This window comes from Crocodylus porosus, unplaced genomic scaffold (assembly GCF_001723895.1).
Source record: "Crocodylus porosus isolate Cpor-Errol unplaced genomic scaffold, CroPor_comp1, whole genome shotgun sequence".
NCBI lineage: Eukaryota > Metazoa > Chordata > Crocodylia > Crocodylidae > Crocodylus > Crocodylus porosus.
The window spans coordinates 6,787,625-6,805,818 of record NW_017728886.1 but is presented as its reverse complement, the minus strand read 5'-3'; the positions used below and the strand labels follow the sequence as shown (position 1 = coordinate 6,805,818).

General features: G+C 54.6%; 2 protein-coding genes across 2 annotated transcripts in view; one reads left to right on the top strand and one right to left on the bottom strand.

Annotated features, from left to right (window-relative positions):
- Window positions 1-11,433, top strand: part of KIF9 (kinesin family member 9) — a 45,013-nt gene extending 33,580 nt beyond the window's left edge. Inside the window, exons 17-21 of the mRNA XM_019529828.1 lie at window positions 4,658-4,866; window positions 5,477-5,656; window positions 7,045-7,160; window positions 9,664-9,768; window positions 11,194-11,433. Coding sequence (XP_019385373.1) covers window positions 4,658-4,866; window positions 5,477-5,656; window positions 7,045-7,160; window positions 9,664-9,768; window positions 11,194-11,301 — 718 coding nt within the window. The 3' untranslated portion in view covers window positions 11,302-11,433. The remainder of the gene's footprint in view (window positions 1-4,657; window positions 4,867-5,476; window positions 5,657-7,044; window positions 7,161-9,663; window positions 9,769-11,193) is intronic.
- An 88-nt stretch (window positions 11,434-11,521) lies between these two features.
- The window catches only part of LOC109306461 (tubulin beta chain-like), a 16,303-nt gene continuing 9,630 nt past the window's right edge, over window positions 11,522-18,194 (bottom strand). The window contains exons 8-10 of the mRNA XM_019529816.1: window positions 16,988-17,063; window positions 15,051-15,192; window positions 11,522-13,267 (exon numbers count right to left, since the gene is read on the bottom strand). Coding sequence (XP_019385361.1) covers window positions 13,035-13,267; window positions 15,051-15,192; window positions 16,988-17,063 — 451 coding nt within the window. The 3' untranslated portion in view covers window positions 11,522-13,034. The remainder of the gene's footprint in view (window positions 13,268-15,050; window positions 15,193-16,987; window positions 17,064-18,194) is intronic.

Here is an 18,194-nt window from a genome sequence, read left to right as displayed (position 1 = left end):
TCCAGCTGCGGCCTCACCAAGGCCGAGTACAAGGGGAGAATGACGTCCCGGGATTTGCTCGAGAAGCATCTATGGATGCATGCCAGCGTTTTAGTCGCTTTACTAGCTGCAGCATCACAGGAAGCAGACCAGACAAAGAAGGGCCATGCTTGTCTTGCTGAGTTCTCTTTAGCCTGTGTAAATCATTATTTTCATTCCTTTTTTGGTCACCTAGATCTGGGGCATGTCCTCCAGTGTTATGATTAACTAAAGAAGTGCAAATGCAGCTCTTAGCATGGTTTCATAGTGCCCCATTCATGATGTTAATTAGATAACTAGAAACTGCACATGCAGCCTCCCTGAAATACAACACAACAGCAAACCGGAAGGAAGACAACTTGATACCAGCTCAGCAGCACACCAAAGAACCTGGATGGAAACCAGAAAAGAACTTATCATCTTCAGGGTCTCACAGGACTAGGAGACTCTGGACATGGAAGCCCAAAACTGTGAATGCCTTAGCTTTGCTAACATGGAAAGCAAACAGCGAACAATAACAGCTTCTTTCTTTTTTTGTCTTCTAGAGTTGGTAACTGCATTATCCAGACCCTTAAAGGCATTGGACTTCATCACCAGTGTTTGGCAAGCTTGAGGATAAAGACAAGGAGAACTGAAAAGGAAATGGTTGGGGAGCCCTCAGAGGTCTTTGCAGAGCATGGGAGGAGATTCAGGAACACTGCAATAAAAGGAGGACAGAGAGAAAGAGCTAGACTTCAGACCAGACTAAGGCACAGGGCATTACAAGTCACTGTATGGCCCTTTGTTTTTACACACTTCGAGGCCTGATGGTAGGATCAGATGGTAGAAATGTGGATTTCATCAGTTGCACCAACACGGTTGGGGATATTCTGTACACACAGAGCTGTTGATAACCCCCTGAAGACAGTCAAGCCTTACAGCACACAGCAGAAGTATCTTCTCAATAGCTCTGCACACCTCCCCTGTACAACCCTAACACTTGGCCTGCCCAGGTCGAACTGTCTAGTAACCAAGAGATAGCAATCAGGAGCGGCAGCGATGGCCACACATTTCTGAACAGATGAGGGAACTCTCCCACTACCTCTGCAGTGCTAGGGTAAGCGCTGTGCAGATGTCTAGGAAAGTGCCCATTGTCCTTTTGAACTTCTCCAACCACTGCTGGTCACTCTGGTTGTGCTGTCCTATCCCATGGGTCTGCACTAGTCCAGAAGCATCACAGATCAGAGTGAAGCTGTTCCAAGAAAACTCCTTCTTGAAAACAGCTCCTCAGTCTTCTTCAATCTCCTTGTGTATTTCTTGTTCTCCTCAAGGTCCAGCTGCTGGCAGAGGAGGGGAAGCCACAGCTATAGCTTTAGCTGCTGCCACTCCAAAACCAGCTCGCTGAGACTGGAGTTGGTTTGCAGCTATCGAGTAGCAGCCTGCCAAATTCATCCTCACAAGCTGCTGCATATAGGATCATAGGAAAGTAGGGCTGCAAGGGACTGTATAAAGGCATCTAGTCTAGCCTCCTGCTCAAGGCAGGGTCAGTCTGACAAAACCACCCCAGCCAAGTGTCCGTCTGAGCTGCTTTTGGAAGTTCCCAAGCATGGAGATGCCACAGCTCCTCTAGGTGCCTCCTCCAATGTTTGACTGTCCTCCAAGTCGGAAAGTTCCTCCTAATCACCAGCCTAAATTGCCCCTGCTGCAGCGTGAGGCCAGGGTGAGGTCTCTACCAGCAATGTGGGGCTGAAAGCTTTCTCACCCGTGATCCCTTTGGAGTTTGAAGATGGAATCTGCTCCCCAAAAGGAGGTGGATTAGGGGATGTTGAAAGAAGGATCAGAGTTTTCAGCACATGGAATATGTGAACTCCTGGCTATGAATCCCATCCTGCCCCAAGGAAACAGTCCCACAGCACAGAGGGCCAAGCCACAGAAGAAAGGAGTGCGGGATCCCCGTGCGCCTCCTTGAGAAGAGATTTCCCCGCCTCCCAGTGTGGCAGCACTGACTCGTGACGAAAAACCCAGCTGTTTGCTGTGGATACCTTTATGTTCAAGCAGCTACGTAGACAGTTTTGTATCAGTACGTCTCATTTCAGAGCACATTTCACTGGGTAGAGAATCCCTGCAGCCTAATGCAAACGGTTCACCCATTATTGTAAAGCCAGCCAAACACATTGGGTATATCTGCATGGCAGAGCGCAGTGTAGAGATACCTGAGCTAGCGCTGAATCATAGACTCTCAGACAATGAGGCTGGAAGGGACTTCAGGAGGTCACATCTAGTGCAACCCCCTGCTCCAAGCAGGACCAGCCCCAGCTACACCATCCCAGCCAAGGCTTTGTCTACCCAGGTCTTAAACACCTCCAAGGTTGCAGAGGAAACCTCCACAGCCTCTCTGGGCAATCTGTTCCAGTGTTTTACTGTCCTCCTAATGTTTTACTGTCCTCCTAATGAGAACGTTTTTCCTAATCTCCAACCTCAACTTCCCTTGCTGCAGCTTGAGCCCATTGCTCCTTGTCCCGTCATCTGCCCCCAGTGAGACCAGTCCAGCTCCAGCCTCTTTGCAGCCCCCCTGCAGGGAGGTGAAGTCAGCTATTCAATCCCCCTCGGTCTTCTGTAGACTCAATAAGCGCACTTCGCTCGCAAGTCATGTCTTTCAGCCACCAGCCCATGTTCATTGCTCTCCGCTGGACTCTCTCCAATGTGCCCACATCCTTTCTGCAGTGGGGGGCCCAAAACTGGACACAGGACTCCACATGTGGCCTCCCCAGTGAATGAGCAGTGAAGTCCTGGTGAGGAGAATACGTTATCCCGGGTAGAGAACTGAACTCACAAGACTATCACTGCCTATGCATGTGCTCGAGGGTTGGGGGGAGGGAGGGCATTTTAATTAGAATGGTATCTGGACAACTGCTCTAATTAAAACAGCTCACTGTCACATGTATTAAGCCCCTGCATGTTTACAAATGGCTGCAAGAGGCTTTATTTAAATCTCATTCGACAAGGTTTAGAGAAAGTGCCCCTGCAGCCATTTTAAAATGCATGGGGGTTAACACACATGCCAGGGAGGCCATGCTGGAGTTTCTAATTAGAACGCGGGGCAGACGTGATTAATCGAGTCGGCTCTGACATGCTCTAATTAGAACACAAACAAGCACACGTATTGGCAGCCTGTGTGATGGCAAAGCCAGGTCGGAGATCGCTCTGATGTTTGCACACAGGACTGCATTGTGTCACACGGGTGTATCCGCAGAGGCACAGAGTTGCATGCAGGGGAGAATGAGTCTGTGCCAAGGGTACAGGGATAAGGCCCTGTCTGAGGATGTAACTTCCAGGTAGCAAATGGGAAGTACAGCATTAGCTAGCCTTACGCCATGGTATTTTTGTGTACAGTTCCTGCTCTTACACCTCTTTCCAGGGGTCTCGTACCATATTCATGGGATGCGAGGCATGTTCATGGGAATGGCTTGTGTTTATGTCTCAGCTGAGGTGCAGTTCAGCAGGGTTTGAGGCAGATTGGGGATCTCTTATATCGGTGAGGGCCCACCTTTTTGCAGGCATGCCACAAACTAGCCATTCACCCTTTCTGAATGCCACGCCAGCCCCTTTCTACTGCACCATCTGCTGCTCTGCTTTCTGCTTCTGCCCTGTACTCCCTGCCTGCTGTGATGCTCTGCTTTCTGCTCCGTGCCATATCTGCTGCTGCGCCGCCTGCCCTCTCCCCAGTCTGCCACAGACCTCACAGCCTACAGGTTGGCTACCTCTGTCATATACTAAGCGCTCCAAACATTGGCTAAAATCAGGCGCTGGCACCACTTCACCACTCAGGGCTCAGTTCCCACAAGAACTGATTGACATTCACACCGATGTACCTTGTATCTCCCGTCTGGCAGCAGCTGGAGCTGCTCTGACCTGGCTCAATGTGCTGCGGTCCTGGGCACGCATTAAGACGTGGCACCCGGGAGCAATAAACTCCGGGGCAATGTGCACCAGAGTTTATTCATTTGTATTAATTTCACATGTAGACAGCGCCTGTTGTCATCCACCTTCCTGTGTTGCATCTGTTTCTAGAGGACAAATGTAGGGGGAACTTGACAGAGTTGGAAGACGACTTCCCTGGGTTAGCAAAGGTAGATGAAAGAGAAGAATTATCTCCATAGAATCACTGTCCCATAGGTCGGGCCAAGGGCACGGCGGCGTAGAGAATACAGCGGGAGATTAGTGTCACATGTAGAGTCATAGGGGATGCTGGGGGAGAATGTGGATCCAGAGGCAATCCCCTGGGATTCTAGTCCGGGGAGTTAGATTCATAGGATATGCCAGCACCTGCAAAAGGCTTGCTTCATGTAAGCATCTTCTGCTCCCCTGGGTTCCCAGGCTGGCCTTGGGCCTCAACTCTCAGGTGTTTAGATCAATAAAGACCCAACTTCAGGGCAGAGTCAACCCTGAGGCAGCCTCGAGAGAGTTTTGCTGCTGTGTAAGTAACTCTTCCTCTTTGGGAGTCACTGAGCAGAGAGAAGGGCATGAAGGCTCCCGCAGAGAGAGCCCCGCGGTGATGGGTTGCGATGGGCCCTGTCATTCTGCTCCGTGGAAGTCAATCAAGCCCAAAGCTAGAGCAAACTGAGTCTTCCTGTATCTTTCTTCTTTGGCCCTGATGCAGTACCCCTCCCTTGAAGCCGGTGGCATTTGAGGACTTCAAAAATGAGCGTGGGAGCGAGATCAACCGGATCTTCAAGGAGAACAAAGCCATCCTCAGTGACAGGAAGAAGAAGGCAGGCGAGATAACCCAGAGGATCAACCTCATAAAGCACCAGATGGACATCACCAAGGAGGCCCTTGAGCTTCAGAAGCAGGAACGGGAGTTGCAGGGTGAGCATCAGCCCGGGGGGATGGATAACCCCAAATCCGGGCAGGAGTAGGGAAGAACAGTTTCTTTATCCCTCCAGTGCCACCTTTTCCCCCAGCTCACCAGCCACCCAGGGTCCTGTTACACAGGCTTTATGCAGTTGAAGACTGCAGGCCCAGGATGTCCAGAGGGATTTCAGGCTGACATGGAGCTGGTGTCATTCAGAAAAGAATCAGGCCAGTTCAGTGTAACCCTTTTGCCTGCCCCTCGGCAGAGTAGCAGTGACTTAGCTTGGAGTGTACATGCTCCTGTTTGAACTGATCAGTCTGGACTGGCCCCTGGGGTGGAAAAGGATGCACATATCATGCATGTGTCATGCAGGAGATAAGTAACCAGGAAGCACAGTCAGCCCACTTTAGTTACACGCTGCTAGGTCGGGGAGGACATGAGATCTAAGCAGGTTCAGGAATTAGCTGCTCCAGCTCCATGCAGCAGTGGGTCTGAGGAAATGCTGATCGTGTGGTTAACCTCATTATAACTGGGTAACTAGTGTGTGGTTAAGAGCATGATCGCTGTTCTTTCTCACTCTCCTTCACCCATAAGGAACCCTCACTTCCTTCTCTGCCCCCGCAGGGGAGTATGTTGATGAGAAAGGACAGATCATAATCGACGAGGAGGAGTTCTTGCTGATCATGAAGCTCCAGGATCTGAAGAAGCAGTACAGGTCTGATTACGATGAACTGCAGGACCTGAGGGCAGAAATCCAGTACTGTCAACAGCTGGTGGACCAGTGTCGCAACAGACTGATCTCAGGTACATGCAGTGCTTCCAGACAGTATCCCATCTAGGGCAGTCACTAGCGTCTCCAGGAACCTGGTAGTGCTCATCAAACAAGGAGCAAGTGTTTAAATATCAGCAATTGCACCTACAGAAATAACAGCAATTACACCTACCAAAATTTAGGGGTCCCTACGACCAAACTTCCTCCCAGCTGTCACTTGCGAATCACCACTGCACGTCTGGTGACAATGGGTCTAAGTTGCAGGAAAGTGGTTTTAGATCCAATCCCAAATAAAAACTACCTAACTGAAATAGCAACAGGTCAGCGGAAAAAGCTGTCCAGGGAAGTGGTGGATTCTCCTGCAGTGAGGGTTTTTAAGAAAAGGCTAGACAGGCGTCTGTCTGCCTCGCGTTAGGAACAGTGCATCCTGCCTCTGCAGGGGGCTGACCAAGAACCTTGGCAAGCCTGCGACTTCATGACTTGAGATGTAGACGTATCGCAGTTGGAAGCTTCACATGTATCTACTACTCCATTTTCTACAAACACACCAAGGCCCAAGCTTACAGGGACCTCCCAGGCTGAAACAAATGCATTGTGTTTTGTTCAGACTGCTCCACTTGGGGCCAAATCCTAACTGCATTGAAGTTTTGCCATTGGCTTCGGGGGGCAACCAAGACTTGGCCCACACTTGGAGCGCCAGGTGTTTGCATTTGCTGAAATGTGAAATCCCAGGGTCACCCACACAAATGCTTTTAATGCTGAGATGGCTCGTTCAAGTCAGGGCAGAAAGCCAGTGCCCTTATACTCACATTGACACAGGGCTAGTGAAAGCACAGCTCTGCATGTAGCATTCCCCACCCTGCCCTAAGTCCTGTGTGGGGCATTCCTGCAGAATAGAGCTTCCCCAGGGGCTCACTTCCCTCGGATCCCGGCCCCGTGAGGAACGTAGGGAGGAGCGGAGACCTTGGAGACAGCTGCCTGGGAAATGCCTGTTATTAACAACAAGGCTTTACAACACCGGCTGTGCATGCTCACTTGCTATTACGGGACAGCACGCCCATTTAGTGCTAGGCTTGCAGACCACAAATGTGCTGGCCGCCTATCACTGCTTCGCCTGAGGCTCTAGATGCCAGATTGAAAACGGTTTTCCTCTGTCCCAGCGTGCAGGAACAATGACCTCCAGTGGCCATTCGGGGTAGCTCTACTCTGCACCTACATAATGGATTCCCCAAGGACAGAGCATGTTTGAGACCTGCTTCCCATGTAAAGGCAGCAGATTATATAACCTGTCCCTGTGCAGCAGGTTTCAGCTGACAGCAGCTCTGCTGCACGGTTAAAGTACTGCAGGCCACATGGCAGGAAGCCCTGGTCTCTTTCCTCATCGCAGCCCCATTTCTTGTCCTCTCCTTCTGCCTTTCAGAGTTTGACATCTGGTACAATGAATCCTTCCTTATTCCCGAGGACATGCAGGAAGCGATAAAACCCGGTGGCAACATCCGACCTGGTATGATCCCCATTAACAGAGTCATGTGTCTGGTGAGTTTTGCCACGCGCTTCTTCCTTCTCTGCTTGCTAATGGGTGTTGCGTTGCCAGTAAGAACACTAGTAGTCCTCCAGAGGCAATATGGGGGGTAGTTATAGTTTGGACTCTTTTTCTAAGTGGTGCTGTTTAGCTTTGAGATGTCATTTGTAGGGAAAGAAGCAGGAGAGCCGCTGTCGCAGGCGTGTCTCACTTTGGTGTATGATCTAAGTGAATGATAGGAAATAGATTCCTTCAAGCAGATGGTGATCTGCGTGCTATCAGTAACCAAACCAGGTAGGAGGTGCAGGGAGCAGCTGGGAGACTTGTTCCCAGCCTCTACGATCCGTAGTGTTTACAACGCCATTGTCCTGCCGGCAGTGAGAGCAGCTCTCGGCGCTGCGCCAGACATCTGTAGAGACAGGATTCCTGTGGGAATCAGTGACCCTTTGTCCTTCCTGAGCATGGACAGTTCTCTTAACATTCATATTCCCCAGGCTCTTCCTCCTGTGCGTCACTCTCCTCTGAACCCTGTCCAGGGTTTGGGTTATATTGAAACATGGGATTCAGACCCAGAGCTCTGTTTGCCACAGACGTGGTGCCTTCCATACCAAAGGTGCTCAAACACTTCCACATACGTTGCCACTGGCATGGAACCATCTCTGCAGTGCAGAGTGACAGCCCAGACCCACTCGGTACTGAGAAGGGAGAGATTACCACCTTGCCTGTATTATACACACTGCAAGGACACTTGGGAATTATAACTGAAAAGGAATTCCTTTGCCCTGACTGGACCATTTGACTGGAAAGCTCAGGGTCAAGCATTCAAAGACCTGACTGCCACTGAAAGCAGCCAAGACGCTCCACTGCTGAACACCACCAGAGCCCCAGCTCTGCAGATGCAGGTTGCTGATGCATCCCAGGGTACTCAGTTTGGTCCTGCACTCAACTAGGCCCAAGTCTGGGTTTACAGCCTGGTTTGACTTGCATCTTTAATACGTTGCAAAGTGAAGGTGGCTGGAAACTTGGGAGCGTTAGGGTTAAGGGCTTGCACCCAGGTCATGGCTGGACAAGAGCCATGTGACTGATGCAGTTGTGCCTCATGACCCTCCTAGCTGCAAGAAGCCAGCCTCAGCAGATAAGCCTGGTGCACTGAGAAGGACTTTGGCTGCTCAAGCTGTTGGAAATTGGGGTGTGAGCTGCCTCACAGGGGGGCTAGGGCCCTGATCAGGCACCAAAGTCAGGAGGTGTAAGACAAGAACCCAGGAGCCAAGACCGAGGGTCAGGTAGCTGGAGGCAAGGTCAGGAACTGCAATCAGGAGCTGAAGACAAGAGCCAAAAGGCATGGGCAAGTGTCAGAGAGCAGGATAAAAGCAGAGGGCAAAGAGATTGTGGGGACCACAGTCGAGGCACTGCAGGAGCAGGGCTGGACAGAGAGGTCAGATGATGCAGGTGACAAGACTGGCAAGCAGCCAGAGATGAGGAAGGGGTTGGGGTTGGGGTTGGATTTGTATCTGGGGCCTGGCTTCCTACAGCCAACAGGATAATGAGGCAGACCTGCTCCTGGGCACCCTTCACCTTACCAGGGAGGTGATGATGGTATGATAGAAAAGGAAAGGAAGGCACCAGGAGAGAAAACAGGGACTCTGGGCTTCACGTGGCAGCCTTCAACTAGCTCAGAGAGCCAGGTGCCTGGGAGGGACAAAAGCAAAAGAGGTCGTGAAGGGCTGGGACTTCTTACGTTCCCTTCTAATGTGTCTTTTGGAAGTGTCTTGAGGGGTATCATGATAGATTTCTTGCTTATCTATTGAATTCCATGGCTGTAAGACTACATGCAGCAAGTACAAGGTGAGGGGAAATGGAGGAAGCTTGTTCTTAAATGTACCAGAAACTACAGGCCAGACATCTGTGAGGATCATGGAAGAGACAGGATGCCGGTTGGGACTCTGTATCCAGCAAAGGAGATGAGCCCATGAGGTGAAAGTCCAACACAAAACTGAAGTCCAAGGCAAAGCTCCCCTGAATTTCAGGGGCATCAGGTTCCTGCCCCTTGCTTACATATGAGGCCTTTCTTTTGGGAGCCCCTGGAAGAGAGAGACAATGTAGAGCAGCTATTCAGGAGTCCTGGCTTCTTCCTTGTCCCTTTTTAGCCTCTTAGCATGTCACCAGGCACCCCATTAGATGTACGGGCTTGCCTGAGTCAGAGCCTGTCCACACCCAGGCTCCCGAAGCGCTTTCTGGAGAGGGCAGGGCTATGAGAAGCCGCAGAGTTGGGAGAACGGTTGTCAGCGTTTACGCTGGCTGACAAGTCTTCTGCCACCTGCCCAGAGTTGCATGTAAAGCCCCTGAGAGGGGAAGGCTCTCACTTGCAGTCCAGGTCTCTGAACTGTCATATGGCCCCATGCCCATGGCATCATTAGGCTGAAGGTTCATTGATAACCCTTTTGTTTCCTACAACCTCCCAACCAGTCCTCCCCGTGTTTTATATGGGGCTGGGTTCTGCCTGTCTCTTTCTCCCAGGATGAAGATGAGCAGGAGAGGTTTGACCGGATGCAGAAAGCAGTGTTGCCAGCCTGCCCGAGTTCAGTCCCCTTCTACAATGCCAAATCGAAGATGGAGCAGCAGGTAGCGTGCCCAGGGGCCCAGATCCCAAGTGGATGTTTTGGCATGTGCTGTGAGACCAGCTCCTTGCCGTGCTCTTACCTCTGGAGTAGACTGCTCCAGCAGGACAGCGGGGCTTGGGCGAGCCTTTCCAGGGCACCGGTGTAATGATGTAGTGCATTTAGGGCAGTGATTCTCACCCGGGGTGCCTCTATCACAAGAGGCACACAGAGATTTCCAATAGAAACCCATGGTTGTGGTTGTGCCGAGTGCTTTGCAATGGAAGAACAGCTCTAGTTTTTCTGTAGTCAAGAAAAGAGTGAGAACTAAGCTGGCATTTTCAAGGGGTGCTCGAGTCTATCCAGGAGTGCGGAAAAGCTTGAGAACCACTGGTCTAGGGTAGTGGTGTCCCCATGCACTGAGATTGGGTCCTGGGGGAGGGGGCGGCACTGCCCCCTCCTAGCCCCCAACAGTACCACGTGCCAGATCCAACAGTACCACGGCTTCTCCATCGCCAAGTGCAGATGAATGGGATGCCCAGCGGGCAGGACGACAGCGCCGTGGGCTGGATCTGGCCCAACTCTGGTGTAGTGTTGGCAGCCCCCTTCATCACCGCCCCGCTCTGCAGCTTGTGCTGCTGAGCTCTGCATCAAGTCACTTCAGCAGAGGTGGAGTTCAGAGGCCGCGGGCTGGATCCCCGCTGGCATTGCACGGAGAGCGCTACCCTGACTTCCACCAGGGCTTGGGAGCCTTTTACCAGCGGCAGGCAGCCTCTTGCCACCCGGCCACGGGAAATCCCTGCCCCAGCGCACCGCCAGCAGAGGCAGGAAACAGGGAAGCCTCACCAGCCTCATATCCCAGCCCCTCCGCAGGAGATGCTGCTGATGTGGGGGTGTCAGCAGGGCCAGCGGCCCCTCTCAGACTCCATTGCTGCCCCCTCTCCCCACCGTGAACTGGCACCAGTTGTAGTTGCCAGCAGGCATTGGCAATGGTAAGCGTGGCAGTGAGGAGGCTGCATTACCCTCCTGCCTACCTTGACACCTTCCCCTCGCAGCAGTGGGGGGACGTGAGGCTGACAAGGGGGTCTCCATTCTGGCCCCCATGGCCCAGATCAGACCTTTGCAGGCCAGAGCCAGCTGGCAGTGGTTTCCCCATCCCCAAGTTACCTCAGTGGCTTGGTTTGTAGAGGATGGGCCACTACCACGGGGGCATCTCAGGGCAAGGAACAGCTTCAGGGCACATGTTGGAGGGGAGATACCGGACTTGATGGGGTACAGGTGTCATGCAGTGGGGCAGCTCCTCAGTTCTCGGTATGAGCCACGCTCAACCCGGAGAGAAGCTGAAGGTGAGACTGAAAGGGTCTCAGCGCCATGCCCCCATCTGCCTCCAAACCACCAGACTGGGGGGCAGAAGCCCAGGGAATAACTAGATCTCGTTTTCCTTCATCAGCACAGTTACCTCAGAACCGTGACCTCACTCCAGCAAATGCAGAAGAAACCCGGACTCCTCCCAGCCACCACGAAGAACAAACCCTCATCGCTTCTGCACGTCGTGTGACAGATACAGAGGCAGAGCAGAGCCTTCTGCACGCCGGCCCACATGAGGGAACTAAACCGAATGACCTCAGATAGCTCCCACCTTTATTTTTGGGGTAGACCGATCAAGAAATAAAGCTGCAGTAATGAAAAAGAGCTTTGGTCCAGTGAGAATGAAGGCAGTTGGCATCCCAGGCCGTCACTGTGCAGCACGATGAAATGCAGGTTAGCGACCTGAAACAACAGAGGACCTGTTTCGCTGAGTGCTCCTGGAAAAGGCAGGAGCGCATGTGGGAGCTGTGGAGGAAAGATCGAGCTTCCCCTCTGCTTCTCCATTAGGGATGAAGAGACTCAGAAGGATTGTTCTTTTCATGCTTGTTTTAGCCTTGGAAAGAGCAAGGCTGTCAGCTCCAAGCTCCCCTGGCTGGCTGGGCTTCTCTGGAGGAGCCCGAGATGTAGGAGCTTTCTAAGGGCAAGAGTCTAATAGACCTGACCCCTTCACATAGGTAATGGGACTGGGGCAGCACAGGGACCCTGCCAGGGAACAGATCTCCTGGGCAGGCCTCCCTCCAACCTCTTGGAAGCTGCAGCTCAGGGGGCATGTTGGGGGCAGAGGAGAGAGGCAACAGGGACCGCCTGCAGCACCCTGAGGGCACAGCCCAGGCACTGCTGCAAGTGTCTGAGCTCCCCCAGGGCCTGCACCAGCCCCTGGAGCAGCCCAGAGCTGCGGGAACCCCAGGGACCCACAAGGAAGGACCCTCAGCCCCTTCCCCATGGCACCCTGCCTGGAGGAGGCTCAACACACTCAGCAGAGCTCTGCTGCCAGCTGTCCTGCCAGGCACTGTGTTCATGGGAGCCCATCTGGAGAGCAGAGAGGAGAGACATGCAATTGCGTGGTGCCCGTGAGGGACTGCGGGCAGCAGAAGGAAGCGAGTCAGCTTCTGCCCTGGCGTGTGCCACATCCAGCGTGCCTAGTCGCTCCCTGGGGCAGCTCCGAGAGCTCGCAGGGGAGGCTGCTCTCTGCTGGGGGCCCTGCAGAAGGAGCCCTCCCAGCAACACCCGTCTCCGTGCCCCAGGGCAGGCCAGGGTTTGCCCCAGGCTTCTGCTGGATGCAGGAAGCCCCGTCCCCCATCCAAGCCGTCCTGGGTCGCAGAACAGGACTGATCAGGAGTGAGACGGGCTCTGACGGCTTGTCTGGCCGCATTACTTATGCTCAGGTTCCTCCCCAGATGCCGAATTAGGGGCCAGCGTTTGCCCCACTGTCCTGCCATGAGTCCCAGGGATGTCCCCTCCTGCCTGTCAGGCAAACAGGGAAGTGCTCCCAGAGCTGTGCATCCCAGCCTGACGCAAGCGGGAGCCTTTGGGCCTTGGCTTGAGTCCTGGGAGGTCACAGCTCTGGCTTGTGGTCAGCCCAGGACGGCTGAGGATGTCCCTTGTCTGCTCCTTTGCGCCACAGGGTAGAACACGCTACAGAAAATGATTTCCCTGGCTCTGCTGACTCCACCATGCTGGCCCTTGCCACTCCTCTGCTCAGCATTTGCCCCTGGGCCTGGGTCACTGGCATGGGGCATCTATTCCCCTGCCAGGTCCGTGGGCCAGAGGAGCTCAGGGCTGTTCGTCACACTAGCCAAGAAGCTCGTTCTGGCATCAGTGCCACTCGCCACAGTACTGGTTCCTGGCCGGGTCACCCTGAACCACAGCCCTTTAATGAGAGATCGCCCTACCCAGCGTTTCCTTGGGGAAGGCGCCCCTGCGTTACTCCCCCAGGTGTCCGTAGTCATCCGTCACTGAACGAAGCGTGTCGAAGGCCTGCCGGAAATCCTCCTCCTCGCAGCCGTGGCGCCAGTACCAGTGGAGGTAGGCGCCGGCCCGATACATGACCTGGGCTCTCTGTGCTACCTGCTGCAGGAAATCGGCCGAGCTGCTGTGGTTGGCGCAGACGGTCAGGGAGTGGCTGTGAGATCCCGGCTCCGTGACGCTGCGAGAGTCTGGGGGAGGAGAGTCGTCTCAGCACCAGCGTTAGCTGTTCAGCCCCTACTCCTCCCACCCAGAAGAGCCAAGCGTTTAACCTGGCTGAGAAGGGCCACACGGCATCGACCTGTCTCCGGCACGGAAAGGATTCGTGTGCCCAGCCCAGCTGCGTTAGCTCTTGGCACTGGAGAACCTATCAATAGCATTAAGGTGTGGGGTGGACTGTGCAAAGGGCTTGCTGCCCTTGGGACATCTTGGAAGGCCTTATCCTTCCCTCACTGACTCCCTGCATGACCCAGCCCCAGCTGACCATTTGTGCCTCAGTTTCCCCTTGGTAAAGGCCATGACACTTGCCTCACTTCAGAGCCACGTGTTCCTGTCACATCCTCCAGTGAACTAGGCCCCTTCACACAACTCGCATGCACCCATCCCACGCGACTCAGCCAGGCACAGGCACTGGCTCCAAATGAACCTGCCAGCATCGTTAGCCCTCTGGCACCACTGCCTGCGGAGGCGCTATGCCAGGTGCACTTCAAAGCGGGGCTGGACCCAGAAGCTGGTTCCTCTGCACCTGTTTTTTGTGTCCGACTCATGTCTCCAGTGCGCAGCTTTCAATTCGACCCTGACTTGGAGCCGTGGCTCCAGTGTCTGTGGGAGAAGCGATCGATAAAAGACCGATGGCCACAATGGTCGTGACTCCCGCAAAAAACATGCGGTAGTGCCCTTGCCGCCTCGGCCCACAAATCTGTTCTGGGTTTGCTCAGCACCCCTGGGCTTGGCTCCATGACCAAGCTCCTGGCACAACATAAATCCATTGGGAGGATAAGGGATGTTTTAAGGGGTTTCTACAACCAATGGGTTCTACCAAGGGGCCTGCTTTTCTCCACCACTTGGCAGGTAAACAGATGAACCCGAAGGACTTTCCCCCACAAAGGGTCACTGCTCCGTCTACCTTATCATGATTTCTCTCCTCTTTTCCCCTTTTTGCTCCTGTCTCCTTCCACTGCCCTCAGGGGCGCCTGCGGCCTTTGCTGCTGGAACCCCAAGAACAAGTGGATGCAGCGGGTTGCAGACCTGCTTTCCCAAGCCGCTTTCCAGTCCGGCCGGGCTCTGGCCGATCGTCTGAGGACTGCTTAGTTCCCTTACAAAGAGCAGGGCTGCGAACTCTGACTCGACTGCTTCCCCCCGCCCCTCCGTGGACCTGTGCAGTGCCAGGCTCTGCCACGGAGGCATCACACATGTCCCCCCAGGGGACCCTCGGAGACCAGGCTTGGCTAAGCAGTGCCAGCTCCATTCAGGTCAATGCATCTGCATTCACCAGGCCCAAACTGTCGCATGTAATACCAGGAAGGAGAGCATCACGGTTAAGATATAGGAGTCCAGGCCTCTGGGCTCAGTTTCTGCCACTGCCCTTCTGCACAACCCCAGGCATGTCACCTAGCCCCCACTTTGTTCCCTGTAACAGCCTTGCAGGGGACTGGCAGGGCACAGCAAGTGCTTGCGAGGTGCTCAGTGCTTTGACACAGGCTCAGACTAGGCCCGATGTAGAAGCTGTGAGTATGCCTCGGTGCTCTGGAGCTGGCATCAGCCTGGGGCATGCAACCCCGCGAAGGCCATCACAGCTCTGCAATGCCTCAGCACGTCCTGACATCTGCAAATGCTCTCACCCCATGACCTCCCCTCCTGCCCCAGGACCATGCAGCTTTGGCCTCTGCAGCCTGGCTGCACTGGAGTGGACCAGTGGGTGCTGTGACTCCCAGCCCGCGGGAGCCACGTGCCAGGATGGGCAGCAAGACTCACCCGTCCAGCAGCTGACAGGGAAGGGGTTCCAGGGGACGCACCGGCAGGCCTGGTGCAGTCTCTTCAGCACCGAGCCGTGGGCCTGCAGGAAGGAGTCCTTGTCGGGGCTGCGGGCTACGGCGAGTATGGCCGTGCTGTGATGCTGCCGGCGAGGCGAGCTAAGGACTGAGGCGATGGCAGACCCAGAGACAGCCCCATTGCCTCCCTCCAGACCCCCTTGCCAGGGGCCAGACAAGGGAGTCACACATTTAGTTGCATGGGAATCGCAACCCAGGGACCCTCATGAAACCCGTGGCACCCAGCACAGCTGGGGTGTCTTCCTGGCTCTCTTCCTGCTAAGGGAGCTGCCTGCCTTTGCTCTCCCCTCTGTGTAATGGGGATAATAGTATTGGCCTCCCAAGTACAGCCAGGGTGGTTCTCTCCAATCTGCTTAAGCAAACCCTGTGGGGGTCAGTCGCCGTAGGTTGGCACTGGAGGAAGCCAACTTCTCCACTGACTGCCTCTGATGGACCCAGGGTCTGGACACATCTACGCCGGTGCCATCAGCATGTAGGAGGGGGATGTGACGTCCGGCCGTGCAACCTGCACCGGGGGTGGAGAAATCCAGGGTAGAGCTATGCCCATGTCAGCTACATGGGTGCACCTGTCAGCTTGTCCTGGGACAGCCCTGGGCTATGGGCAAACAGGCTGTTCCCTGCTCCTTTGCCACCCAGTGATACAGCCCAGTCACATCCACCTACTGCACGCAGCTTGTGGCAGGAAGCCACCCCCAAAATCTCTGCTCGGTGACAACGTGATCAGGATGGGCCCAGCAGAGGAGACACACCCCTACCCTATCTCTTTAGGTAACCTGAGCTGGCTGCAGTCCCGAGGGAGGGGGGACCTGCTCCCTCTGCCTAGGGGACTGGTCTCACCTACCTGGGTGGAGGGCTTCTACCTGGGGGGCTGGAGTCTGCCTGGCAGCTAGTGATGTATTTCAAATTGGCTGGCCGACAGCCAACAGGTGCCAGCCTCCACTGGCCCAGGTGAATGTGGTCACAGGGGCTATATAAGTTACGACTGCCCAGGAGGAGGGAGCAGCAGCCATGCGGGGACTCAGACTTAGAGAGGAGTTTACCATCTGAAACTGTCTCTCCCCCACATAACTCATGAGCTGGGAGCGGCCTGCCTCCAGGGATCTCCAACAGCCTCGGGATGATGCGTGTGAGTAAGCTACTCGAGATCTGGGTAGATATCTAGCTGGCAGTAACACAGATGCGTGATCAAAAGGCTACCTCAGCCAGACTGTTTTGCTCGATGGGATTTCTAGGATATCGCTCTATCATGTGCCCTATTTTCACCCTACCCCTGTAATCAATACAGTTCTCCTTTGTGACCGGTGTGGGAGACTTCTTGAGGGGTGGGTCTAAATTATGCCTAGGTCTGCGGACTAAGGGAGACTTTCCTTTTTGGCCCCCACCTTGCGGAAGTGCCCCAAGTGCCTGTCCTGGGTCGAGTACCCGTAGGACTTTAGGCCTGTGTTTCCCCGAGGACACAGGGCCCAGACAGTCCCTTCTCGGGGTGGTGGCAGCTACGTTACCCCCAGGCTAGCGAGGGTGCTCTGGGAAGGGGGTCAGCCGGACGCGAGGCGCCCCAGGGAGGCGCTCGGAGCCTGGCAGGGGGTCGGGCGCAGGGAGATGGGCGGCTCAATGCAGGGCGCCCCCTACTGGCCTGCCACACAGCTATCCCAGGATAATGGCGCATCTGTCTGCTCCACATCCTGGTGCATTCGATGTCTGTGTGCAAAACTCATGCAAGGTTTTACTTTCCCTCTCCCTGCCTCAGCCAGGCCCTGTGACAGGGCTTTCTCTCAGCCTGTGCCTGCCTGCAGATGGCCTGCTCCACATTGCCTGACTCGGGAAGGTTTGGGGTGGTAGGCTTCTTGGGAGAAAGGATACGGGTTGCCCGGCGTGAGACTCGTGAGGTAAGTAGTGCACAGCCGAAGAAGCCAGGCTGTCCCAAAACACCGTGCCCCTGGGAGAGGGAAAACAGACCCAACTCAGCGACTGCTGCAGGGGAACGGACCAGCTGCTTCCACCCCCGGCTGGGGGGCAGAGCCCAGCAAAGCCACTGCCAGCACCTCCCAGGGAAGGATGCAAGAAGCTTCCTCCTGATGGCTTTGAAAACTCAGGAAGCTGCTTGCTGTGGCGCTACTTCACCCAGGTGGTTTGCATGCTGCCCTGAGCTAAGTCTCCTTTCTCACAGGCTGTGGGATGGTGCCGAGAGCCACCACCTGTCCCTGACACATGCTAGTGCAAGTAAAAGTCACCGAGCAGCCCCAAAAAAGCAAGAAGGGAGCTATGCGCCTGGGGAAATCACAGGGTTTTCTCCCTTGTCTTCTGGGATTTGCTGCTGTAACAACTAACTTACTTGTGGCTTTGACTTCCTCAAAAAGTAGGGGTTAAGGCAGCTGGAGCCCAAGAGAAACCAAACGGCTCCTGACCAAGCAGGGACGTTCACCTCTCGCTGATCGGACCCCTCGGTGGAGCGGGGCTGTGTGAACCAAGCAATGGCATGTCTGCGGTCCGGCCCACCCCAGGCGAGTCGTGCATCTGACCTCCACAATCTCGAGACTGGCTTGAAATGCACGAGACGGACGGGCCTTCGGAGACCCCCGGGATCACCCGGGCGAGCCCTGGGGTCTGCAAACACAGTGCTTTTATGCCTGGATGCTGAGCCTGTCAGGAAGCCATGTGCTTTCAGCGGCCTGGCTTGTAAGGAAAACACCTCCTGCGAGAGGCCTGCTAGTACCAAGGCTTGGGACAGTGGCCTCCAGAGCTGCGCCTCTTGCAGGGGGTTGCACAGAGGATGCAGCTGGACTGTGCTCAGTGGGGGCAGATGACAGGACAAGGAGCAATGGGCTCAAGCTACAGCAAGGGAAGTTGAGGTTAGATATTAAGAAAAACTTTCTCCCAAGGAGGGTGGTAAACCCAGCAGCACCCACAAGTACAGCCCAGCCTAGACCGATGAGCAGACATATACACAGGTAAGCGACAGGGGCCAGGGCAATGCTGAGATTAGGGGGCCAGTGCACACATCCACAGGAGGCCTCAAATGCCTCTACACAAATGCTCGTAGTATGGGGAACAAGCAGGAGGAACTTAC